Source organism: Oncorhynchus clarkii, chromosome 13 (genome assembly GCF_045791955.1).
Source record: "Oncorhynchus clarkii lewisi isolate Uvic-CL-2024 chromosome 13, UVic_Ocla_1.0, whole genome shotgun sequence".
In the NCBI taxonomy this organism is placed as follows: Eukaryota; Metazoa; Chordata; class Actinopteri; order Salmoniformes; family Salmonidae; genus Oncorhynchus; species Oncorhynchus clarkii.
The window spans coordinates 13,195,962-13,222,543 of record NC_092159.1 but is presented as its reverse complement, the minus strand read 5'-3'; the positions used below and the strand labels follow the sequence as shown (position 1 = coordinate 13,222,543).

The window sequence follows — 26,582 nt, the reverse complement described above, 5'->3', positions numbered from 1 at the left end:
GAGAGCCCTCCAACAGTCACTAGTCCAAGAAGACAAAATATATATAAAAAATACAATTAATTCCATTCCCCAACTGTATATGTTTGTGTGCATGTCTGGCACTATTACATGTATGTGTGTGACCCGGTCTCTCCAGATCTCCTAACAGTACTATTTCTAGGGTCAATTTTAGATCAATGCTATGCATTTTCAGCCATTCCTGAACCTGAGACCAGAAACAGGCTACCTAGGGGCAATACCAAAATAAACGGTCTGTTGATTCTGTATCCTCACAACAAAATCTGCAGAGCTTCGATGACTTATGCCCCAAATATTCAACATTTTGTTGGTGGCAAGAATTCTATATAATAATTTAATCTTGTCTTGAATCTTGTGCTTTATATATCAACTCATACACCCTGTTCCATGGAATCGGTACATCAAAAATCTCTTCCCAACTATTTTGCAATCTGTATGGCACAGTCGTCAACATCCTGTTCCTCAAATGAAACTGGTAACTTTCCTATTTATGCTATTTTTATTCCTCCGCCAGTTTTGATCCTTTATATTGGACAGACAGACCAGTTCCCTACCTTATCCCGCTGCCACCTGCCTCCTCCATTGTTGGGGTAATGCTGTAATCAATTGGTTGTACTCTTGGATTGAGCAGACCTTCCTGTACAATTCTGATAACTCCACGAAGTACATAACTCTACAAGCAGACGACACCATTCTGTATACATTTGGCCCTTCTTTGGGCCTTTGTGTTAACTAACCTCCAGACAAGCTTCAATGCCATACAACACTCCTTCCGTGGCCTCCAACTGCTCTTAAATGCAAGTAAAAACTAAATGCATGCTCTTCAACTGATCGCTGCCCGCACCCGCCCGCCCGTCTAGCATCACTACTCTGGACGGTTCTGACTAAGAATATATGGACATCTACAAATATCTAGGTGTCTGGTTAGACTGTAAACTCTCCTTCCAGACTCACATTAAATATCTCCAATCCAAAGTTAAATCAAGAATTGGCTTCCTATTTCGCAACAAAGCATCCTTCACTCATGCTGCCAAACATACCCTCATAAAACTGTCTATTCTACCGATCCTCGACTTCGGCAACGTCATTTACAAAATAGCCTCCAACACTATACTCAACAAACTGGATGCAGTCTATCACAGTGCCATCCGTTTTGTCACCAAAGCCCCATATACAACCTACCACTGCGACTTGTATGCTCTCGTTGGCTGGCCCTCGCTTCATATTCGTCACCAAACCCACTGGCTCCAGGTCATCTATAAGTCTTTGCTAGGTAAAGCCCCACCTTATCTCAGCTCACTGGTCACCATAGCAGCACCCACCCGTAGCACACTCTCCAGCAGGTATATTTCACTGGTCACCCCCAAAGCCAATTCCTCCTTTGGCCGCCTTTCCTTACAGGTCTCTGCTGCCAATCAATCAATCAATCAATCAATCAATCAAATGTATTTATACATCAGCTGATATCAGCTGATATCTCAAAGTGCTGTACAGAAACCCAGCCTAAAACCCCAAAGAGCAAGCAATGCAGGTGTAGAAGCATGGTGGCTAGGAAAAACTCTATAGAAAGGCCAAAACCTAGGAAGAAACCTAGAGAGGAACCAGGCTATGAGGGGTGGCCAGTCCTCTTCTGGCTCTGGCTGTGCCGGGTGGAGATTATAACAGAACATGGCCAAGATGTTCAAATGTTCATAAATAACCAGCATGGTCAAATAATAATAATCACAGTAGTTGTTGAGGGTGCAACAGTAAATGAGTAAATGTCAGTTGGCTTTTCATAGACAATCATCGAGAGTATCTCTACCGCTCCTGCTGTCTCTAGAGAGTTGAAAACAACAGGTCTGGGACAGGTAGCACGTCCGGTGAACAGGTCAGAGTTCCATAGCCGCAGGCAGAACAGTTGAAATTGGAGCAGCAGCACGGCCAGGTGGACTGGGGACAGCAAGGAGTCATCATGCCAGGTAGTCCTGAGGCATGGTCCTAGGGCTCAGATCCTCTGAGAGAGAGAAAGAAAGAAAGAATTGGAGAGAGCATTCTTAAATTCACACAGGACATTGGATAAGACAGGAGAAATACTCCAGATATAACAGACTGACCCTAGCCCCCGACACAAACTACTGCAGCATAAATACTGGAGGCTGAGACAGGAGGGGTCAGGAGACACTGTGGCCCCATCTGATGATATCCCCGGACAGGGCCAAACAGGCAGGATATAACCCCACCCACTTTGCCAAAGCACAGCTCCCACACCGCTAGAGGGATATCTTCAACCACCAACTTACCATCCTGAGACTATGCCTAGTATAGCCCACAAAGATCTCCACCACGGCACAACCCAAGGGGGGGCGCCAACCCAGACAGGAAGACCACGTCAGGGACTCAACCCACTCAAGTGACGCACCCCTCCTAGGGATGGCATGGAAGAGCACCAGTAAGCCACTAGGGTTAGAGGCAGAGAATCAGAGTGGAGAGGGGAACCGGCCAGGCAGAGACAGCAAGGGCAGTTCGTTGCTACAGTGCCTTTCCGTTCACCTTCACACTCCTGGGCCAGACTACACTCAATCATAGGACCTACTGAAGAGATGAGTCTTCAATGAAGACTTAAAGGTTGAGACAGAGTCTGCGTCTCTCACATGGGTAGGCAGACCATTCCATAAAAATGGAGCTCTATAGGAGAAAGCCCTGCCTCCAGCTGTTTGCTTAGAAATTCTAGGGACAATTAGGAGGCCTGCGTCTTGTGACCGTAGCGTACGTGTAGGTATGTACGGCAGGACCAAATCGGAAAGATAGGTAGGAGCAAGCCCATGTAATGCTTTGTAGGTTAGCAGTAAACCCTTGAAATTAGCCCTGAACAGGAAGCCAGTGTAGGGAGGCTAGCACTGGGGTAATATGATATTTTTGGGGGGTTCTAGTCAGGATTTTAGCAGCCGTATTTAGCACTAATTTAAGTTTATTTAGTGCTTTATCAGGGTAGCCGGAAAATAGAGCATTGCAGTAGTCTAACCTAGAAGTGACAAAAGCATGGATTCATTTTTCTGCATCATTTTTGGACAGAACATTTCTGATTCTTGCAATGTTACGTAGATGGAAAAAAGCTATCCTTGAAACAGTCTTGATATGTTCGTCAAAAGAGAGATCAGGGTCCAGAGTAACGCCGAGGTCCTTCACAGTTTTATTTGAGACGACTGTACAACCATCAAAATTGTCAGATTCAACAGAAGATCTCTTTGTTTCTTGGGACCTAGAACAAGCATCTCTGTTTTGTCCCCGTTTAAAAGTAGAAAGTTTGCAGCCAACCACTTCCTTATATCTGAAACACAGGCTTCTAGGGAGGGAAATTTTGGGGCTTCACCATGTTTCATTGAAATGTACAGCTGTGTGTCATCCGCATAACAGTGAAAGTTAACATTATGGTTTCGAATGACATCCCTAAGAGGTAAAATATATAGTGAAAATAATAGTGGTCCGAAAACGTAACCTTGAGGAACACCAAAATTTACAGTTGATTTGTCAGATGACAAACCATCCACAGAGACAAACTGATATCTTTCCGACAGATAAGTTCTAAACCAGGCCAGAACTTGTCCGTGTAGACCAATTTGGGTTTCCAATCTCTCCAAAAGACTGTGGTGATCGATGGTCTCAAAAGCAGCAGTAAGGTCTAGGAGCACGAGGACAGATGCAGAGCCCCGGTCTGACGCCATCAAAAGGTAACTTACCACCTTCACAAGTGCAGTCTCAGTGCTATGATGGGGTTTAAAACTAGACTGAAGCAATTCATATACATTGTTTGGTCCTTTGGTCTAATGAGTCCAAATTTGAGATTTTTGGTTCCAACCACCGTGTCTTTGTGAGACGCAGCGTAGGTGAACGGATGATCTCCGCATATGTGGTTCCCACCGTGAAGCTTGGTGGTGTGATGGTGCTTTCCTGGGGACATGGTCTGATTTAGAATACAAGGCACACTTAACCAGCATGGCTACCACAGCATTATGCAGCGATACACCATCCCATCTGGTTTGTGCTTAGTGGGACTATCATTTTTTTTTCAACAGGACAATGACCCAACACACCTCCAGGCAGGGTATGGGTTAATTTACCAAGGAGAGTGATGCATCAGATGACATAGCCTCCATAATCACCCGACCTCACCCCAATTGAGATGGTTTGGGATGAGTTGGACTGCAGTAAAGGAAAATAAGCCAACAAGTGCTCCGCATATGTGGGAACTCCTTTAAGACTGTTGGAAAAGCATTCCAGGTGAAGCTGGTTGAGAGAATGCCAAGTGTGCATAGCTGTCAAAGGCAAACAGCGGCTACTTTGAAGAATCTAAAATATATTTTGATTTGTTTTTTTGGGTTACTACATGATTCCATTGTTTTCCACAACGTAGAAAATAGTAAAAAAATAAGGAAAAACCCTTGAATGAGTAGGTGTCCCAACTTTTGACTGGTACTGTATATAGGGTAAGGAATATCTTTAAAAAACATTTTTTATTGCACTGGGGCCTTTAAATACTTAAACAAAATTGTAAAAGGTCCAGGGTGGCAGCTTAACAAATTGATTGTAATTCAAAAAGGTCAAATAAAAATGTAAGCCATGTATGTATGTATTAAAAAACAAAGTACAAATTTTATTGTATTTTTTCTTTACAAAGGCCTGTTTTTCCCAACAAGTTCATTTTTCTTAAACAAAATATAACAGCTTCTCATCGACCTGGACTGACAAAAAAAAAGAAATTAAAAAAATATACAAATGTCTGTAATTAAAAAAATAGGACAAAAGGAGAGATGCAGAGAGCAGGCAGAGAGAGATGAGAGAAATTAACATATTTGAAGAAAAGGAGAGAAACACAGCTGTTCGGTTTTAAGTCACAGCGAAAAGAGCTTGATCAACATAGTAAAAATCTGCGGCGCCATCGTCGTCCTAGATTCAGGCAGTACAGACCGGGAAGTGCTTCATATCAATAATCTCTAATTGTTGATTATTAAGAGATTCTCTAACAACCAACAATCTCTCAGGACACCAGTGCTGAAATATGATGCACACATCTTCAGCATAAAAAAATACTGAACAGAAGAAACAACCAAAAAGATAAATATATCTGATGAGGACGATGAAGATACTGGCGGTGTCCCAAATGGAACCCTATTCCCTACCTTGTGCACTCTTTATACCAGGGCCCTGGTAAACAGTAGTTCACTATTTAGGGTGCCATTTGGGACATAACACAGTAGTCAGTAAGTATAGCTACTATTCTAACCAGATTTGAAGTTCCCCCTACAACAGACAATAAGATGTTTCTGCTCTCTTGCCAACTCCTAATGGAATTGTCATGCGTTTTGGCTTGACAATGACAACAGAGTTAGGCAAGAGCACAAACAGATCTGGGACTAGGCTAAATGGACATAATATTGTAACCAGTTATGAAGTTGAATCACAAAATGAATTAGCTTCGTCACCCCAAATGTCCCACTGGAGCCAAGTTCTCACACAGGAAGAGCTTCCTGTAGACCGTGGCTACGTCGACAACGGAACCCTATATGCTAAATAGTGCACTAGTTTTGGCCAGTGCCTCATGTAGTGAATAGGGTGCCGTTTCATATGTAGACGATGACTAAGGAAATCCCAGAAAAATATAACATTTAAGACAAAAAACGAACACAGCATCAATTGGCAATAGAGCATGGAGGGATGAAAGAAGAAAAAACTAAATAAATGGAATGTTTTTACAGCATCATTTCAGATTCAGCATTCCTAGAAACTCCTGTTCTTCCCTGATCACGAGATCTATACAGGAAAACTCATGGCCCTAGTTGTAGCCTTAAACATGGTTCAGGAAAAACTCCTGACCCGTAGCATCATATCAACATATCATAGGAAGTGGGTGAGACTCCAGGCTTCCAGAGAAATAACAGGGATTCCAGTCCCGTTCCCAAAACAAACTGACAACATGGAGGGGTACGAGGAGAAAGGGACTGGGGCAAATGTCTAGTTCAGTGCTTGTGTAGGAGTTGAGCGCTACCCGTTGGCTTAGGATATGCCAACAGGGGGGTTTCAAAATCGAATGGTAAAAGTTGGGGGTCTCAGAGGGCATACGATCCCTGTTAGCACCATCAGAGAAAAACACTACATTCTTCAATGCATGTAGTTACATGTGTGTTATGACTGTACACGTTGACAAAGACGGGTTGGCTGAGCATTTCACAAACATTATGCACACGCATCGATGAGGCCGTGTGGTATTATGATTCTGAGCGGTCAGATAGCATGCAACAATGCCTGGAAGCTGCCTTGTGGGGAATCGTAGGTGGCTCGTTTCAGCTCGTTACTGATAACATGTCTTGTTTTGAGGTGTTTTGACTATGGCTCAAATTCAATAGCTAGCTAGCTAGCTAACCAACAACTGTAAGAATGTATTTGAGAGAAGTGTATTTGTGTTTTCAATAAACATTGAGACAAAATATAATTTACATGTCAACAATTTTAGCCAATCCTGTCTGTTTTGCCCCATAGTTGCACATGCATTGGTTTTGTTGCTAGACAACCAACCCGTCTGTCTATACTGTATGCATGTTATGTTCTCTTGTTGGGAGGTGCATAGATTCATATTGGGTGAAGGGGTGATGTTTTTAAAAACACTTTGGCCTAATATTCAACACTACCCCGCCTATAAAACAAATTTACTGTAGCTTGGAATTGCATAAATACCTAAAAACGTTTAGTGCATAGTCACTGAAATAAACAAAAATCAACAAGAGACCTAATTGGAAACTATCCTCTTCTTGGTAAACCCGACACTTAGGAAAACTCTTGATAGAAAAGATGGAAAACAACTTTGAAAGGTGAAGAGATGGTCCACTGCTCCTATGGAACCCTAATAGAGCTAGTGACACAGCTTATTCTGTAACTTTCATTCAATCATGTGATTGATGGGATCCAGCTAAGTACCAGCTGTGTTGTATTCTGCCAGAGCCAACCTATCGCTGTCTATTGTCTTAAAGACTTTCCAGATAGGAAGCCATCGGGCGGAGCAAGGTTGCCAAATTAGAGCAGATACCCATTTTCTCCGCCTCGGCTGAGCAGCCTTCACGAGCAACGCCGATCGCTCCGCCTGAAAAGAATCCCGCTGCAGCTGTGTCTGGAAAGCCCTTTACGATAGCTCAATATGGCAGTCTAACTTCTTCATCTGTGACTTAAAAGCACACGATCTGACCAGAGCTTATCATACCTACTGGCTGACTCCATAGTCATTATAATGCCAAAGACAGGTTCAAAAAAACAAACATTTATATCAAAAAGTAGTCAGGCGTCTGGAGGGAATCTTTGTGATCGTCTTCTACAGTGGGTGGGAATCGCTAACGTGTGTGTGTTCCATTTGTTGGTCACTGGTTTATGATTGAATTTGGATTTTAGTAGAACAAATGTCATTGTTTCGCTCTACCAATCAGATGCTGTCTGATTGTGTTTGTATTGGTGTGTGTGTGTGGCAGCGAACAGTTCATCAAGCAGTCCTCTCCCTTGATTTCAAACTGTCTGGAGAGAACACGTTGTGTGTATATACAGTATGTATTGGTGTGTGTGTGTGTGTATATATATATATATGTATAGGTGTGTGTGTGGTAGCTAACAGTTCATTGAGCAGCCTTGGCTCATGCTGTCTGAAACTGTATAGAGAACACAGTATGTGTATCTCTGTGTTAGTTCATGGAGCAGTCCTCCTCTCCCTCACTGTCGGAGGCCGTGTCAGAGCCGGTGGTATCCATGGAGACGTGGGCAGGGCTGACGATGACTGCTCGTCTCCTCTCCTCCTCAGCACTGCCCCTCCTCTCCTGGGCACGTTCGATGTGCTGGATGGCCTGGAAGGCAGAGGTCATAGAGAATTCTAAGGTTAGAGGTCATGATTCAGTGACGCTATATGTAATGGGGTTATCTATACACCTCACACTCAAACATACGCTCTCTGTCTATCTCAAACACACACAGTACTATAGCACTACAGACATCATAGAGAGCACAGGGACACATACTGAACTTCACTATAGAAACCCTACAGAGCACAAGGACACACTCTCCCTCACCTGTACGATGGTATCCAGGTTCTGCCGGGACGTTGACACTGTGTTGGTGTTGGAGGCGGGGCTCATGGTAACCACGGTGACATGGTGCGGGGTCAGCGTGGGGGCGGGGACGATGACCGTGGGGTGGTGAGTGGGGGCTGGGGACCGCACCTAAAGGAGGAGAAGAGATGGTGAGAATAAGAAGAGTTTGAGAAATGAGAAGAGAGAAAAGGTGAAAAATTAGGAGTAAGAGGGTACAAAGGAGAGGAAGGGAAATAAAACATTCACATTCTTTCCATTCAAAAACGGTTTGAGTTTCCCCATCTGTGGATTGTGTGTCTCTCTCTCTCCGTCTGTGTCTCTGTACCTGTGACCCGCCTGTGTCCTCCACCTGTAACCCGTGTGTCTCTGTACCTGTGGGCTGTGTGCTGCGTGTCTGTCCCTCTCTGCGCTGGTCTCTGCATGGAGCTGCTGCAGCCTCAGTAAGGTCTGGGTCTGGATGTGAGCCTGCTCCTCCTGGACCTGCTGGGTGATCACCTTCAGCCTCTCTGGGTGCAGCACCATGTCCAGAGAACGCACCTGGATGGACAAAGACACGGGGGAGAAGGGTGATCAGTCTTTATGTCTGTTCCTCTTCACTCTACCTTCCCTCTTTTCATTCTCAGTCCCTCATAAGATCCTTCTTCCCCATCACTGGTTCACCTCTCCTCAGTCTCACCACCTCTTAGTTCAACCTTCTCTCCATCCCTTCTTCTAACTCCCCCCTCTGGCTAGGGACAGCAGGATGAGTAGTCTCTCCCACATCTCCCCGCCCACCATCCTTCTCTCTCACCTGTTCCTCCAGTATCATCCTCGCCGAACGCTCCTTGTCCAACTGTTGTCTGAGCTCCAACATCTCTCTCCTCAGCTCCTCGGCTTTCTCCTCCTCCAGAATGTCTGGGGAGCCGATCCCTTCATCCTTCTCCTCCGCCCCACGCCTCCTCTTTGGGGAGGAACCACTGAACTCCTGCAGGAGGAGAGGAGATCGGGTGAGAGGGAGCATTTCGACTAGTTATGGCCATGCATGAACAGTTAATAGTTTGCGGATGTATACTGTACACACAAATGTAATGGATCACATTACACGTGCATCTACTTTTGTACATATTAAAAAAGTCACAAGCTACAATATGTTTAATCATTTCTATGGCTAGACTTGGCTATATGAAGGTAATATGAATGTATGAATGTCTACCTGTATGAAGCGTTTGAGCTGGTTGTTCTGCTGCAGTAGCTGGGTCTTCTCTTGCTCCAGAGCAAAGATGTAGTCTGACGTCTGCTGTAGGATGGCAGCCTGAATAGACAGGAATAATATCATAAAGTTAGGTCAGATTCAATACTCTCAGAAACAGTTTCCTTGAATCCTCCATGGGTGGTATAGACTAGAGGTCGACCAATTATGATTTTTCAACGCCGATACAGACTATTGGAGGACCAAAAAAAGCTGATACTGAGATAATGACAATTACAACAATACTGAATGAACACTTATTTTAACTTAATATAATACATCAATAAAATCAATTCAGTCTCAAATAAATAATGAAACATGTTCAATTTGGTGTAAATAATGCAAAAACAAAGTGTTGGAGAAGAAAGTAAAAGTGCAATATGTGCTATGTAAGAAAGCTAACGTTTCAGTTCCTTGCTCAGAACATATGAAAGCTGGTGGTTCCTTTTAACATGAGTCTTCAATATTCCCAAGTAAGAAGTCTTAGGTTGTAGTTATTATAGGAATATTTCCCTCTATACCATTAGTATTTCATTAACTTTTGCCTATTGGATGTTCTTATAGCCACTTTAGTATTGCCAGTGTAACAGTATAGCTTCCGTCCCTCTAGTTAGCGTGTGCTAACTAGCTAGCCATTTCACTTCGGTTACACCAGCCTCATCTTGGGAGTTAATAGGCTTGAAGTCATAAACAGCGCAGTGCTTGACGCACAGCGAATAGCTGCTGGCAAATGCAGGAAAGTGCTGTTTGAATGAATGAATGCTTCTGCTACCACCGCTCAGTCAGACTGCTCTATCAAATCATAGACTTAATTATAATATAATAAACACACAGAAATACGAGCCTTGGGTCAATAATATGGTCAAATCCGGAAAAATCATTTCATTATTCTTTCAGTGAAATACGGAACCGTTCCGTATTTTATCGAATGGGTGGCATCCCTAAGTCTAAATATTGCTGTTACATTGTACAACCTTCAATGTTATGTCATAATTATGTACAATTCTGGCAAATGAATTACGGTCTTTGTTAGTAAGAAATGGTCTTCACACAGTTCGCAATGAGCCAGGCGGCCCAAACTGCTGCATATACCCTGACTCTGCTTGCATAGAACGCAAGAGAAGTGACACAATTTCCCTAATTATAAGAAATTCATGTTAGCAGGCAATATTAACTAAGTATGCAGGTTTAAAAATATACACTTGTGTATTGATTTTAAGAAAGGCATTGATGTTTATGGTTAGGTACACATTGGTGCAACGGCAGTGCTTTTTTCACAAATGCGCTTGTTATATCATCACCCATTCAGCGAAGTAGGCTGTGATTCGATGATAAATTAACAGGCACCGAATCGATTATATGCAACGCAGGACAAGCTAGATAAACTAGTAATCGGTGTCCAAAAACGCGGATTACCGATTGTTATGAAAACTTGAAATCGGCCAACCTCTAGTATGGACACAAACACAGTTAGATTATGGTCCCGCTCTCCTACCTTGCTGAGTTTCTCGCCGTCTGTGTGTGGCAGGAGTGTTTTCAGCGACTGGAACCCTGCGTTGATGCTCTGCATGCGGCGCCGCTCGTTACTATTGGCGATCTCCCGCCGGATACGCCTCTCCTGGTCCTGAGCAGTCTCCGGGCTGAGCGGGATGTTGGCCAGACTGAAGGGAGAGATGATGGGATAGAAGGAGAGATGGCGAGAAGGACAGAGGGAAATGGAGACAAAAGTTACATTTTATTCAGATTTATTGTAGTTTAGTCTGCTTTTCACCTCGTGTCTAATTAGAAATGACATGGTTAGAAATTCCTATCATGCCGATGTAGCTTGGTGGAAAACAGTGCACATGCAGGTAGTACGGCGCTATTCCTTCCCACCCCCCTGCAACCACACCCCCCACCTATTTCACTTGGGTTAGTGACTAGGGCTATAAGGTCAGGTCCTTGAGTTTCCCTGAACTCACTCCCCTTCAACCCATTTATTGGTTGCTAACCTACCCTGTTCTGTTTACTCAGCCAGATAATATGTAAACCATATAACCTCCAGAGATAACATCAGTGTACATCAGTGAACGCTCTACAACAGGATTTCCCCAAACTTGGTCCTGCCCACCCCTTGCACATTTTGGTTTTCCCCTTAGCACTACACAGCTGATTCAAATAACCAACTCCTCAAGCTTTGATTATTGGAATCAGCTGTGTACTGCTAGGGTAAAAAACAAAACGGGGCACAGGACAGAGACTGGGAAACCATGCTCTACAAGGTTCACAAAGAAGTAGAATAACCAGATCTCGGGAAACGTGTCTGACAGCTAGGCTTACAATCATTCACAACGCGACAGACAGTTAACTGTCACACAACATCTTAAGAGGGGGAAATGTAGGCCTGTTAGCAGACCGATTATCTACGCACACAATAGCTATTTGTTTAGTCAACTGAATAGAGTACAGTAAGCAAAACAAATTAGATATGCCTAAATCAATGCTAATAAAAAGTTAAATGGACAACCAAAAACCTAATACTTTTGAGATGGAATGCAAACAAACCATTGACGATGTGAGCCTATAGACTAGTACAGACTAGCCTACTGTTAGAGCGTTGGACTAGTAACCGAAAGGTTGCAAGTTCAATTCCCCGAGCTGACAAGTTACAAATCTGCCGTTCTGCCCCTGAACAGGCAGTTAACCCACTGTTCCTAGGCCGTCATTGAAAATAAGAATTTGTTCTTAACTGACTTGCCAAGTAAAAAAGGTTAAAAATAAATAATTACAAATAAATAAAATAAATATATCTAGATTTGAACGCTGCCTTCATTCATAAACTCTGTTTCTGCTCCAAAAGATTATAGAAGCGTGTTTAGCTATAAACCCCTGGTTGATCGAGCGCTTCTCACATACATTGGTTGAGTGAGCAGACTTAGTACAACGAAATATTGTAGCTAGCACGTATATATATATATATATATATATATATATATATATATATATATATATATATATATATATATGGTAGCTAACAAGCTTGTTGCCGACCAACGAAACCGAATGTATACACTTAGTAGCTAGCGAACTAGTAATGTGTGCAAATCCTTCGCCAAAATACGTAGCTAGTTTGGTAGCCTGGTGAAATTTGACACCAAGACCACCCCCTTCACATGGAGAACAATGCTTTTTGCCTACCTATTTGAAACACTATTACAGCGTCGACTTCACAAAAACGGGGTCTTTCTACAAAATATGAATAAATACAATTAAAGTAGTTAAATATAACTTAGTATGGACGAAATTGTGTGATGTTTATTATTTAAATGCTGTTGCGGATGTTGAACACACACCACCGCCATGCTACTAAGCTCGAGAGCTTAGCCAATTTCAGTACGCGACACATAAGCATGGCCGCGCTACCCACGAGCTAGCTGGCTAGCCAAGGCAGGCATATTTACTCGCTACACCTCGTAGGTTCCCTACATGTGTGACCCAAAGCCCGTAAACACGCACATACTGTTAGGTTGTGTCACAAAAGTATAACTGCATTATTTTTGTCGACCTGTTGGGGAAGGAACACCGTAGACAACATCTGGAATGCGAGCTAGCGGGTGCTAGCTACACAGCAGCGGGCAGTGTGATTAGTAACCACGTGGTTCGTGTTAGCTGGATACATAATGTATCGATTTCAAGTATTTATTTACATTGTTCGCTACAACTGTAACCACCAACGGCCATTATTAATACCACTAGCCGTTACGATGTTTCGGGACACATATTTAATGATTGCTTTCGTCCCGCCCTCGGGGTATGCGCTCATATGCGCACAGCTAACAAGAGCTTCCTTCAACCAATGTTGTGCCAATATTGTTGTAGCTAGATTGCTAACTACATGCAGGCTACTAGCTAGTTAGTAAGCAGATAACTCACAGTTGCAATCAAAACACACAATACACATCTTATCGGAAGCGTGATTATGAAATACGCACCTACAAAGCCCTCCAATAACATCCTTCTCCGATTTCTTGAATTGTTGTAAAGCCTTCTCCGTAGGCATCATGAAGTATTCCATGCTTTAGCTACCAAGCTACTTAACGTTAGATATCTTCAGCTGTAACCCCTTGAGCCCGCTCTGTGTTTTGGAGGCTATTTTTCCTATTTCCTTGCCGTAAAAATAACAAATACACTCCTGTACTATGTTCGATTGCACATAGCTAACTATTGCGTAGTATTATTGATCGTTGGAGGTTGTAGCTAAAAGTCTAGCTAAGCTAACTGTGTGTGGCTCCAGCTGATGCGGATTTCCCTGCGTGCGTGTGGCGCCTCCGCCTACTACTACGTGTGTGTTTGCAGCTGATCTCTGTGTCTCGAGGCGGGAAACAGCTGGTCGGAATCAAGGAGAGCACGGGAGCTTTTTCTCTCTTTGCAGAGCAGACCAGACTACGCACAAACAAAAAGCTACTTTGAGACAGAAGCAGTAGGGCCTATTGAACAAGGAACGGCCAACTGGTGCTTATAAAGACACTTAAAATACACCAAAGAGAAAATGAAAACAGGAGGCCAGGCCAAGGCAACAAACCAAAGTCAAGTACAATAACAAACAACCCATTTGCCTATATTCTATAAAACAACGATATATTCTATTCTAGTTTATTATATTCTTTAAAAACAAAAATAGATGACATGTTGTTATGCCAGTGCCTATCAGGTCAAATACATTTGAAAGTCCTGATGTTATGCCTATACCGTAATAAAAACCTTATTACCAAGTAGCATTATGATAGCCATGGTAACTTATCGAAATGGATTGTAGCCTATTCTTATTCAGGTTAAAGCTATATAGCCAGTATAGCCCAATAGCTTATAGTAAGTCGGCTATTGGTCTAGTATGGCATAAAACTAGGCGTTGTGTGATAGCCTATCTGGGAATGTTGCAGTAGTTTGATGAGTATAGGCGTATAGACGAATGAGTATAGGCGTATAGGCTATAACTATGCGATATAGGACAACGGAATATGCTCCACAATCTTCACATTTCTATTTTTGTTAATTAAGATGTTTCATTTTCTAAGAAAAAATTCTACAGCTTTTCCATGCACCCTTTGACCAGTAGATGGTAGACTAAACCTTCTCATGCAGTTATGGTCATCAAACCAAGGTGTGGGTTTTCGTGATAGCTGTTTCACATCAATTCAGGAAAACAAACGTTTTATTTTTGGTCTTAATTTAAGGTTAGGGTTAGGCATAAGGCTATTCTATGTAACAGGTTAAGGTTAGGTTTAAGGTTAGGGTTAGGCATAAGGCTAGCCTATATAACAGGTTAAGGTTAGGTTTAAGGTTAGGGTTAGGCATAAGGCTAGCCTATGTAACAGGTTAAGGTTAGGTTTAAGGTTAGGGTTAGGCATAAGGCTAGCCTATGTAACAGGTTAAGGTTAGGTTTAAGGTTAGGGTTAGGCATAAGGCTAGCCTATGTAACAGGTTAAGGTTAGGTTTAAGGTTAGGGTTAGGCATAAGGCTAGCCTATGTAACAGGTTAAGGTTAGGTTTAAGGTTAGGGTTAGGCATAAGGCTAGGTTAAGGTTAGGTTTAAGGTTAGGGTTAGGCCTATGTAACAGGTTAAGGTTAGGTTTAAGGTTAGGGTTAGGCATAAGGCTAGCCTATGTAACAGGTTAAGGTTAGGTTTAAGGTTAGGGTTAGGCATAAGGCTAGCCTATGTAACAGGTTAAGGTTAGGTTTAAGGTTAAGGTTAGGCATAAGGCTAGCCTATGTAACAGGTTAAGGTTAGGTTTAAGGTTAGGGTTAGGCATAAGGCTAGCCTATGTAACAGGTTAAGGTTAGGTTTAAGGTTAGGGTTAGGCATAAGGCTAGCCTATGTAACAGGTTAATGTTAGGTTTAAGGTTAGGGTTAGGCATAAGGCTAGCCTATGTAACAGGTTAATGTTAGGGTTAGGCATAAGGCTAGCCTATGTAACAGGTTAAGGTTAGGTTTAAGGTTAGGGTTAGGCATAAGGCTAGCCTATGTAACAGGTTAATGTTAGGGTTAGGCATAAGGCTAGCCTATGTAACAGGTTAAGGTTAGGTTTAAGGTTAGGGTTAGGCATAAGGCTAGCCTATGTAACAGGTTAATGTTAGGGTTAGGCATAAGGCTAGCCTATGTAACAGGTTAATGTTAGGTTTAAGGCTAAGTTTAAAGAAATAGGCAGGGTTTAGCCATAATTATGACTTTGTGGCTGTGGAAACTAGTGACGAACCAAAGTGTGCACCCCAAACATAAAAAAATAAACAAAACTTTATAAGTATCCAGGTATTTCAATAACCTATTATGTCGAATACAAAACATGAGCTGGTGCACACACATATACAATTATTTTATCTAGAGGTGCTGTCTAACGGCAGATGAACTATAAGCTATAAAAAATAAAGTGAGTGCACACTATATTTAGACTCCCAGTCATTTATCGGGTAAATCACCAACGTTTTGGCATCACTGTGCCTTCTTCAGGAGAAGAAGTGTGTGTGTGTGTGTGTGTGTGTGTGTGTGTGTGTGTGTGTGTGTGTGTGTGTGTGTGTGTGTGTGTGTGTGAGAGAGAGAGAGAGACAGAGAGATGAAGAAAGGGAGAAGTCAGCTGTGAAACGGAGAAATAGAGAATATCTGTGAGAGAGATGCGTGTGTTTTTTGTTCACTCGAGTGTTGTTTTCTTTCTTCAGATAGAGAGGCTTTTGTGAGTGTAATGTTTTCTGATAGTTTATTTCACTTTTGTTTATTATCTATTCCACTTGCATTGGCAATGTAAACATATGTTTCCCAAGTCAATAAAGCCCTTTGAATTGAATTGAGGGCGAGAAACATGAGAAAGAGAGAGACTTGAAGGAAAGGTTGGAAATGAGCCGAGGACAACCTTCGTGTTCGGGAAGTGATAGGCGGGAACGAGAAGGCAAGGGAGGCATGCGCTGAGCTGGAAGAGGTAGGCTGCTAGGGTCTGTTACGGAACAGAGGAGTGGTGGTGGCTGCTTGGGGGAATAGGGGCTGGACTGGGTCTTGGTCTGTCTACGTACACAGCAGACGACCACGGGGAGGCTGGAACCACACAGTCACGTCTCCTGCTGAGGGGTGTAGCCGGAAAAAAGAGAAAGAGAGAGAGAGAATAGAAAGACAGAGAGCAACGCACGGCTCAGCTGAGGCAAGCAAACGATTGGAGTAGAAATCGTGAGAGACAACCGCTGGAAGCGAACAGTGGAAGGGAGGAAGGAAAGAGAAAACAGACAGGACCCAATTCTGCCAGCGACCACCACCTCCTCTCCATCTCGATGGTTAGCTGCGCACCCACATAGACCGATGACACCCCCCGCCCTCTTCTAAAAAGACAACTAGGGGGGATGACCGCCTACCGAGAAGGCAGTTGACTAGCGTCGTAACTAAGCGATGCACCTTCTTTCCAAGAGCGCAAGCTTGAAGCTATATTTTATCCTAACATAGGCTATTTGACGAATGTCAGTGTTGACATTATTTCCTAACAGTGTTGTGGTTATTGACAACGAGGCTCGGTTTGTTTTCGAGACTCTGTAAAGCAAAGTTCTTTTTCTGCTGGACTTGTTTTTTTTTCAGTGCGTCCTGGATTTCCATACTTGCAGAAAAACAGATGATTATTTTTGCGACAAGCTAGGCCTATCTGTAAAGAACTATAGCAGTAGAACGAACGGACTCCTTTGGGTGGGTTTTTATGTCTTTATTTTCCGTACAGTCTGTTATATATACATTATATTCCATCGACAAAGGTTCGACAAGCGCCTACTAAACTTGTCTCTTGAATAGCCACCCTTCTGTTGCCTATCAACCGTTTGAAACGGATGTGTGCACATCAAGAAGATACTGAGAAGTGACAGTAGAGGAGACATCCAACGAGGAGAGCCGACAAGGATACTTACTATACGTTCGCGTCCAGTGGAGACAAGGCTTTTATAAAAGGTAAACACACACAGGCACTCAGACATCCATGTTCTCCCATGGGAGTCCATGACAGATTCTTACTTTGCATACGTGTCCTTTATTCCCCTATAATAATTTCTCTGTGGTAATGTATGTAAACTACTATATTTATAGACTACGTAGATTTGATAAATTCGACTCCTGTGGGAAATTTGGTTGAAATTGTCTCTGATAAAGGGCACCGACATAAGATGCTCGTGACCGGTTGTCGGTCTAGACTGGATGTCACGGTCCGTTATGTTGTCCGTCTGACATGTCTGGACACCATATTATTTTGCCTGTGTAGCCTAAATGCCACATTTGATATTATATCCAATATCCCATATTCGTTCCTTTAACATCTCACCACAGGCTGCTTTATCAAGAAAAATGACATGTAGGCTACATATGTGTGACTTGATTGAACGGTCTGTCACAGACTAGATCATATCCAGCCAACCGGAATAGTGCGCAATAGTGTTCTGTCAAAGGTGATAGACCGTTCACGACCATTCACGACCTAACCTGCCCTTATTTTCAACAATGGCCTTTCCAAAATGTCTCTCAAATGAGACATTTTGAGTAAGCCTAGTATAGTATAGGCCCTAGTTCCAGAACATTTGATTAGATTGCAGTGAGTTTAGTGGTAGGCCTATATGAGACATTTGGAGTGATAGAGTTTGGAGCCTAAATCCAGTTAAAGTGTACAGAGAGTTGGCTTTTTTAACACTAACCAGAAGGAGATAATGAGATTAGCCCTAAAGGTCAGGGTGAAACACTGGGAACGTGTTTGATTGGACAACCAGCCTACTGGGCACCCACTACTTGAATCAAAGTTGTTTCCATGTCATTTCAATGAAATTACGTTGAACCAACGTGGAATAGACGTTGAATGAACGTCTGTGTCCAGTGGGAGTCCTTGTCAACGTACTGATAAGTGTGTGTTATGCCCACACAGAGGTTTCAGGAATCTTACATCTGGTCTATTGTGGGCCAATAATAAAGATGACTGGCCCTTAGTTTGACCACACACACACACACACACACACACTCACACTCACACTCACAGTGCAAAAGGAGTCTGAGGGGAGCTAGATACAATATGCAGATACACCCAACATCACCACAGCAGGAAAAGAGAGGGCCTAGTTCCAGGCCTCTCGGAGACAAAGCGGCCCTTAAGAAGCTATGATGCAACGGGACTGTAACAGACCCACCCCCCACCACCACCACCACCGCACACACACAGAGAAAGAGACAGTGGGAAAATAATATCATAATACAATCCAGCAGCGATCACAGAAAGGAGAAAGCTCTCTGGACTGGACCTCACCAGACTGACTACTGGACCTCACCAGACTGATTACTGGACCTCACTGACTCTACTGGACCTCACCAGACTGACTCTACTGGACCTCACCAGACTGACTACTGGACCTCACCAGACTGATTACTGGACCTCACTGACTCTACTGGACCTCACCAGACTGACTCTACTGGACCTCACCAGACTGACTACTGGACCTCACCAGACTGATTACTGGACCTCACTGACTCTACTGGACCTCACCAGACTGACTCTACTGGACCTCACCAGACTGACTACTGGACCTCACCAGACTGATTACTGGACCTCACCAGACTGACTCTACTGGACCTCACCAGACTGACTCTACTGGACCTCACCAGACTGACTACTGGACCTCACCAGACTGATTACTGGACCTCACCAGACTGACTACTGGACCTCACCAGACTGACTCTACTGGACCTCACCAGACTGACTCTACTGGACCTCACCAGACTGACTCTACTGGACCTCACCAGACTGACTACTGGACCTCACCAGACTGACTCTACTGGACCTCACCAGACTGACTCTACTGGACCTCACCAGACTGACTCTACTGGACCTCACCAGACTGACTCTAATGGACCTCACCAGACTGACTAACTGGACCTCACCAGACTGACTCTACTGGACCTCACCAGACTGACTCTATTGGACCTCACCAGACTGACTCCACTGGACCTCACCAGACTGACTACTGGACCTCAACAGACTGACTACTAGACCTCACCAGACTGACTCTACTGTACCTCACCAGACTGACTCTACTGGACCTCACCAGACTGACTCTACTGGACCTCACCAGACTGACTACTGGACCTCACCAGACTGACTACTGGACCTCACCAGACTGATTACTGGACCTCACCAGACTGACTCTACTGGACCTCACCAGACTGACTCTACTGGACCTCACCAGACTGACTCTACTGGACCTCACCAGACTGACTACTGGACCTCACCAGACTGATTACTGGACCTCACCAGACTGACTACTGGACCTCACCAGACTGACTACTGGACCTCACCAGACTGACTACTGGACCTCACCAGACTGACTCTACTGGACCTCACCAGACTGACTACTGGACCTCACCAGACTGACTACTGGACCTCACCAGACTGACTCTACTGGACCTCACCAGACTGACTACTGGACCTCACCAGACTGACTACTGGACCTCACCAGACTGACTCTACTGGACCTCACCAGACACCAGATTACTGGACCTCATATTGTGTGAAGTGTGAATGTCCCATGAGTACACTCATGACTGTGCTTTTTAGAGTCAAGCGGTATACAGATTTTCATACCTTCATACCTTTCCTGTACCGTACTGGGGTATAAGGTATTACCGGCAGTGCACACAAAGGGTGTTATTTCTTTCCAAATGTAAAAAAATACAAATAATACTGATCCACGAGGGGATTAGTTGTCTCTGCTGTAACCAAGAAGCTTGGTCTTGTAAGCTAGACACTTAGCTAGCAAGTTAGCAAACCCAATGAATAGCTGGAGCCTGAGCTGGATATCATGTATTTAGCACATCTTAGATAATGAACTTATATTTGTAAGCAGTGGCGTAGCACGCACCACCAAACTTTAGGGCCCGGTATTAAACATGTCAAACTACCCCGGGATACAGGATATACAGTATGTACAGGATATACAGTATATACAGGATATACAGGATATACAGGATATACAGTATATACAGGATATACAGTATATACAGGATATACAGGATGTACAGGATATACAGTATATACAGTATATACAGGATATACAGGATAAACAGGATATACAATGTATACAGTATATACAGTATATACAGTATACCGCCCAAGTCTACAGCTTAGAAACAACAATGTGTGTGAGGGTACGTGTTAGAGCACATGAACATGTGTACGTACGTAGCAACCCCTTGCCAACTGTATATACTCCTATACAAGCTATAGCAAAGTCCTGGGGGGAACTGTGTGTGTGATGTAGAAAAGTCCTGGGGGGAACCGTGTGTGTGATATAGCAAAGTCCTGGGGGGAACCGTGTGTGTGATATAGCAAAAGGACCCCTTGGAGCTGTGCCGTGCTGGGTAAGCCCTGTGTTGTCTTTGACTGTCCCTGTTTGTACATGAGAGTTCAACGGGTTTAACTCTAGCTAGTTATGAAAACCTTCCCCACTACTCTACTCCCCATAGCAGCACATACATGCACACACACACACACACACACACACACACACACACACACACACACACACACACACACACACACACACACACACACACACACACACACACACACACACACACACACACACACACACACACACACAGTTAGAGTGGGGAAAGCTGGCCTCCCTCTAACTCTAGCTCTAGTCTGGCTGTGTGTGTGTGTGTACTCTAGCTCTAGTCTGGCTGTGAGTGTGTACTCTGGCTCTAGTCTGGCTGTGTGTGTGTACTCTGGCTCTAGTCTTGCTGTGTGTGTACTCTGGCTCTAGTCTGGCTGTGTGTGTGTACTCTGGCTCTAGTCTGGCTGTGTGTGTGTACTTTGGCTCTAGTCTGGCTGTGTGTGTGTGTACTCTGGCTCTAGTCTGGCTGTGTGTATGTACTCTGGCTCTAGTCTGGCTGTGTGTGTGTACTCTGGCTCTAGTCTGGCTGGGCTCAGACCAGGCATTTTTCTCCTGTTAGACTCTAACCACTAACGACTGCCTCTCTCTGCTCCCCCCAGGAATGTCTTATTCACCTCTCTCTCTCTCTCTCTCTCTCTCTCTCTCTCTCTCTCTCTCTCTCTCTCTCTCTCTCTCTCTCTCTCTCTCTCTCTCTCTCTCTCTCTCTTCAGGTCTGGATGGGCCGGGGAATCACGCACACACAGCCTACTGCAGACACACACATGCTGTAGATATACTGTATACACACATATGTATGCATAGATTCAAGACACACATATTAACAAACACTCATGCATGAACGAACAAACACATGTATACTCAGAAGCAGCTGAAGCACAAACACATGCACACAGGTAAACACACACACACACACACAAACACGCACACACACACACACACACACACACACACACACACACACACACACACACACACACACACACACACACACACACACACACACACACACAGGAACATCGACACACACACACGGTTTCCCCCAGTATGCATAACACCACCTGTGTGACTCCATACATCTATGAGGGCCCCTGGCCACCCTGACCCCCGAACCCCGACCCCCAACCCACACATCCCTCTCTCCATCCCACTTTTCTAAAAAGAAAATAAAACATCCCTCTTTCCTTTATCCTCCACAGAGCAGTGCGTCTGTGTGTTCACTTCCAAAACAAACACAGACGGAATTCCGCATCTCCTCCCTCTTTCCTCCCTCCTCTCTCCTCACCCACCTCTCCACTTCTTTCTCTCCCCACATGTATTCTCTCTCATCCTTTCTCTCTCCCTCGTCCTTTCTCTCTCCCTCATACTTTCTCTCCCTCCCTTGATCTTGCTGGGCTGTGGCAATCATTACTTTTTGTCAGCCGGTTATTGTCATGTAAAAGACTGACGGTCTCATGTTAATTGACCGTTAATTAACATCAACACGTCTAGCATCTCCAGGCCTCCACACATACAAACCGCTGAGACACGCCTTTGGAACATCTACATTTACAAAAAGTCTAATAAATCTATTTAATAGACACCATCACAATAAATCCATGATTTATTTTAGGCAGGTCTAAAGAAACATGAAATGACCAGGCTATGTGCCATGCCATAGGCTGTAGACTTGTTCATTTAGCCGACAAGATATGCTTATAAGTCCCATGCTATTATTTGATATTATATGATTTTATAGTAAGAAGAATATAATTGAACTTAGCTGAATGAATAGAAAGGATATTTTTCCCATTCTGGAAAGAGAGGGGCGTATAAAGTGACTATGTTAAGCGTAAAAGTGATAATTCGAAACAGGTCCTAAATGCTACATTTAGTGTTATTTGGCACCTTTAGTTGTGAATGATACAAACTTTAGAATGTCTTAGGAATGAAAACATATGTAGGCTGCATGATGCAACTATAGGTTAGTTAACTCTACCTACGTGTACATATTACCTCAACTAACTGTAGGTTAGTTAACTCTACCTACGTGTACATATTACCTCAACTAACTGTAGGTTAGCTAACTCTACCCACGTGTACATATTACCTCAACTAACTATAGGTTAGTTAACTCTACCTACGTGTACATATTACCTCAACTAACTATAGGTTAGTTAACTCTACCTACGTGTACATATTACCTCAACTAACTATAGGTTAGTTAACTCTACCTACGTGTACATATTACCTCAACTAACTATAGGTTAGTTAACTCTACCTACGTGTACATATTACCTCAACTAACTATAGGTTAGTTAACTCTACCTACGTGTACATATTACCTCAACTAACTGGTGTCCCCGCACATTGACTCCCCTGTAAATACAGTTGAAGTCAGAAGTTTACATACACGTAGGTTGGAGTCATTAAAACTTGTTTTTCAACCACTCCACAAATTTCTTGTTTTTACAAACTAGAGTTTTGTCAAGTCGGTTAGGAAATCTACTTTGTGCATAACACAAGTAATTTTTCCAACAATTGTTTACAGACAGATTATTTCACTGTATTACAATTCCAGTGGGTCAGAAGTTTACATACACTAAGTTAACTGTGCCTTTAAACAGCTTGGAAAATTCCAGAAAGTTATGTCATGGCTTTAGAAGCTTCTGATCATTTGAGTCAATTGGAGGTGTACCTGTGGATGTATTTCAAGGCCAACCTTCAAACTCAGTGCCTCTATACCCTATTTAATCTTTAATATTATGTCAAATTATTTTACATTTAGAATGGCCCATTATCAATTGGTCAGGAACAGGTTCAGCGGGAGTAAGACATGTCATCCGCATGCACTGGAACAGCGAATGGAAGCTGCTTTCCCACCAGTTCCCTTTTCAATCATGCTGGGTCGGCTACTCCTGTTATTTCACTCCACACACCAACCACCGTTTGAGGAACAGGCAGCCTCTCGCTGTATGTATGCCATGGGCTCTCCAACCCAGCTCTGTATGTCATGGGCTCTCCAACCCAGCTCTGTATGCCATGGGCTCTCCAACCCAGCTCTGTATGTCATGGGCTCTCCAACCCAGCTCCAACCCAGCTCTGTATGTCATGGGCTCTTCAACCCAGCTCCAACCCAGCTCTGTATGCCATGGGCTCTCCAACCCAGCTCTGTATGTCATGGGCTCTCCAACCCAGCTCCAACCCAGCTCTGTATGTCACGGGCTCTCCAACCCAGCTCCAACCCTGCTCTGTATGCCATGGGCTCTCCAACCCAGCTCCAACCCAGCTCTGTATGTCATGGGCTCTCCAACCCAGCTCTGTATGTCATGGGCTCTCCAACCCAGCTCTGTATGCCATGGGCTCTCCAACCCAGCTCTGTATGTCATGGGCTCTCCAACCCAGCTCTGTATACCATGGGCTCTCCAACCCAGCTCTGTATGCCATGGGCTCTCCAACCCAGCTCTGTATGTCATGGGCTCTCCAACCCAGCTCCAACCCAGCTCTGTATGTCATGGGCTCTTCAACCCAGCTCCAACCCAGCTCTGTATGCCATGGGCTCTCCAACCCAGCTCTGTATGTCATGGGCTCTCCAACCCAGCTCTGTATGTCACGGGCTCCCCAACCCAGCTCCAACCCAGCTCTGTATGCCATGGGCTCTCCAACCCAGCTCCAACCCAGCTCTGTATGTCATGGGCTCTCCAACCCAGCTCTGTATGTCATGGGCTCTCCAACCCAGCTCTGTATGCCATGGGCTCTCCAACCCAGCTCTGTATACCATGGGCTCTCCAACCCAGCTCTGTATGCCATGGGCTCTCCAACCCAGCTCTGTATGTCATGGGCTCTCCAACCCAGCTCCAACCCAACTCTGTATGTCATGGGCTCTCCAACCCAGCTCTGTATACCATGGGCTCTCCAACCCAGCTCTGTATGCCATGGGCTCTCCAACCCAGCTCTGTATGTCATGGGCTCTCCAACCCAGCTCCAACCCAGCTCTGTATGTCATGGGCTCTTCAACCCAGCTCCAACCCAGCTCTGTATGCCATGGGCTCTCCAACCCAGCTCTGTATGTCATGGGCTCTCCAACCCAGCTCTGTATGTCACGGGCTCCCCAACCCAGCTCCAACCCAGCTCTGTATGCCATGGGCTCTCCAACCCAGCTCCAACCCAGCTCTGTATGTCATGGGCTCTCCAACCCAGCTCTGTATGTCATGGGCTCTCCAACCCAGCTCTGTATGCCATGGGCTCTCCAACCCAGCTCTGTATACCATGGGCTCTCCAACCCAGCTCTGTATGCCATGGGCTCTCCAACCCAGCTCTGTATGTCATGGGCTCTCCAACCCAGCTCCAACCCAACTCTGTATGTCATGGGCTCTCCAACCCAGCTCCAACCCAGCTCTGTATGTCATGGGCTCTTCAACCCAGCTCCAACCCAGCTCTGTATGCCATGGGCTCTCCAACCCAGCTCTGTATGTCATGGGCTCTCCAACCCAGCTCCAACCCAGCTCTGTATGTCACGGGCTCTCCAACCCAGCTCCAACCCAACTCTGTATGTCATGGGCTCTCCAACCCAGCTCCAACCCAGCTCTGTATGTCATGGGCTCTTCAACCCAGCTCCAACCCAGCTCTGTATGCCATGGGCTCTCCAACCCAGCTCTGTATGTCATGGGCTCTCCAACCCAGCTCCAACCCAGCTCTGTATGGCATGGGCTCTCCAACCCAGCTCTGTATGCCATGGGCTCTCCAACCCAGCTCTGTATGTCATGGGCTCTCCAACCCAGCTCTGTATACCATGGGCTCTCCAACCCAGCTCTGTATGCCATGGGCTCTCCAACCCAGCTCTGTATGTCATGGGCTCTCCAACCCAGCTCCAACCCAGCTCTGTATGTCATGGGCTCTCCAACCCAGCTCCAACCCAGCTCTGTATGCCATGGGCTCTCCAACCCAGCTTTGTATGCCATGGGCTCTAAAACCAGTAAAATCAGTTTTATTCTTTCAGGCTGGGACTCATATGTGTGTATTCATCAGCTCTAATATGTGTGTATTCATCAGCTCTAATATGTGTGTATTCATCAGCTCTAATATGTGTGTATACATCAGCTCTAATATGCGTGTATTCATCAGCTCTAATATGTGTGTATTCATCAGTTCTAATATGTGTGTATTCATCAGCTCTAATATGTGTGTATTCATCAGCTCTAATATGTGTGTATTCATCAGCTCTAATATGTGTGTATTCATCAGCTCTAATATGTGTGTATTCATCAGTTCTAATATGTGTGTATTCATCAGCTCTAATATGTGTGTATTCATCAGCTCTAATATGTGTGTATTCATCAGCTCTAATATGCTTATGGTTGTTTTGTACTAATCATCCCCTTAGAAAGTGCTGTCCATTTCATTGTATTTGGCTTTGAAACAACATCTTAGGCTTTTGGACTTTTAAAAACACAATACTGTTTTGATGATGAGTGTTTGATGTGATTTTCCATTGCATTTGCATTGACATCAGAGCAGTTAGAGGGACAACAGAGCCCTGAGTACCAGGCCGTTAGCCCCTGATGGTGGTTAGAGGGACAACAGAGCCCTGAGTACCAGAGCGTTAGGACCTGATGGTAGTTAGCAAGTTGGGTACTACCAACGCATATCCAGAGTGCATAAGAGATTAGCATGACTCAATGGTCACATGGCATTTTACTGCGGTCATGACTCATGACTGTGGTGTATGGTGGTAGTATGACCACCATAACAACCCTACTCTTGTTTCCTGGTTTTTCTTCCTTGGCCTTTGAGGAGTGAGGCTGTTGTGGAGCCTAGAGAGTAGAGACCCTC

At 44.4% G+C, this 26,582-nt stretch overlaps 2 protein-coding genes across 5 annotated transcripts in view; one reads left to right on the top strand and one right to left on the bottom strand.

Annotated features, from left to right (window-relative positions):
• Positions 1 to 4,622: 4,622 nt before the first annotated feature.
• LOC139424424 (transcription factor AP-4-like) lies at positions 4,623 to 13,724 on the bottom strand. Of its 2 annotated transcripts, none has more exons than XM_071176213.1 (7): positions 13,320 to 13,724; positions 10,844 to 11,009; positions 9,313 to 9,411; positions 8,911 to 9,084; positions 8,493 to 8,657; positions 8,100 to 8,249; positions 4,623 to 7,877 (listed from the first exon to the last, which is right to left on the bottom strand). In XM_071176213.1, the coding sequence occupies exons 1-7, from the start codon at positions 13,400 to 13,402 to the stop codon at positions 7,719 to 7,721; spliced, it is 996 nt and encodes a 331-aa protein (XP_071032314.1). In that variant the 5' UTR covers positions 13,403 to 13,724; the 3' UTR covers positions 4,623 to 7,718. The 2 variants fall into 2 exon arrangements, with proteins under 2 accessions (XP_071032314.1, XP_071032315.1); XM_071176214.1 differs by lacking the exon at positions 13,320 to 13,724 and adding an exon at positions 11,893 to 11,963.
• A 2,580-nt stretch (positions 13,725 to 16,304) lies between these two features.
• Positions 16,305 to 26,582, top strand: part of LOC139424423 (GLIS family zinc finger 2a) — a 44,778-nt gene continuing 34,500 nt past the window's right edge. For 2 of the 3 annotated variants that reach the window (XR_011635937.1, XR_011635938.1), the window contains exon 1: positions 16,305 to 17,295. The gene's annotated coding sequence lies outside the window, so the exon portion shown is untranslated. The remainder of the gene's footprint in view (positions 17,296 to 26,582) is intronic. The other variant, XM_071176212.1, reaches the window with a different exon arrangement.

Excerpts from the sequence above, each read along its gene's own strand:
- LOC139424424 (XM_071176213.1), bottom strand. The coding sequence starts at position 13,402 with ATGGAATACTTCATGATGCCTACGGAGAAGGCTTTACAACAATTCAAG. Across the intron at positions 11,010-13,319 it reads GTTATTGGAGGGCTTTGTAG|TCTGGCCAACATCCCGCTCA; the intron begins GTGCGTATTTCA and ends CTCTCCCTTCAG. Across the intron at positions 9,085-9,312 it reads AGCTCAAACGCTTCATACAG|GAGTTCAGTGGTTCCTCCCC; the intron begins GTAGACATTCAT and ends CTCCTCCTGCAG.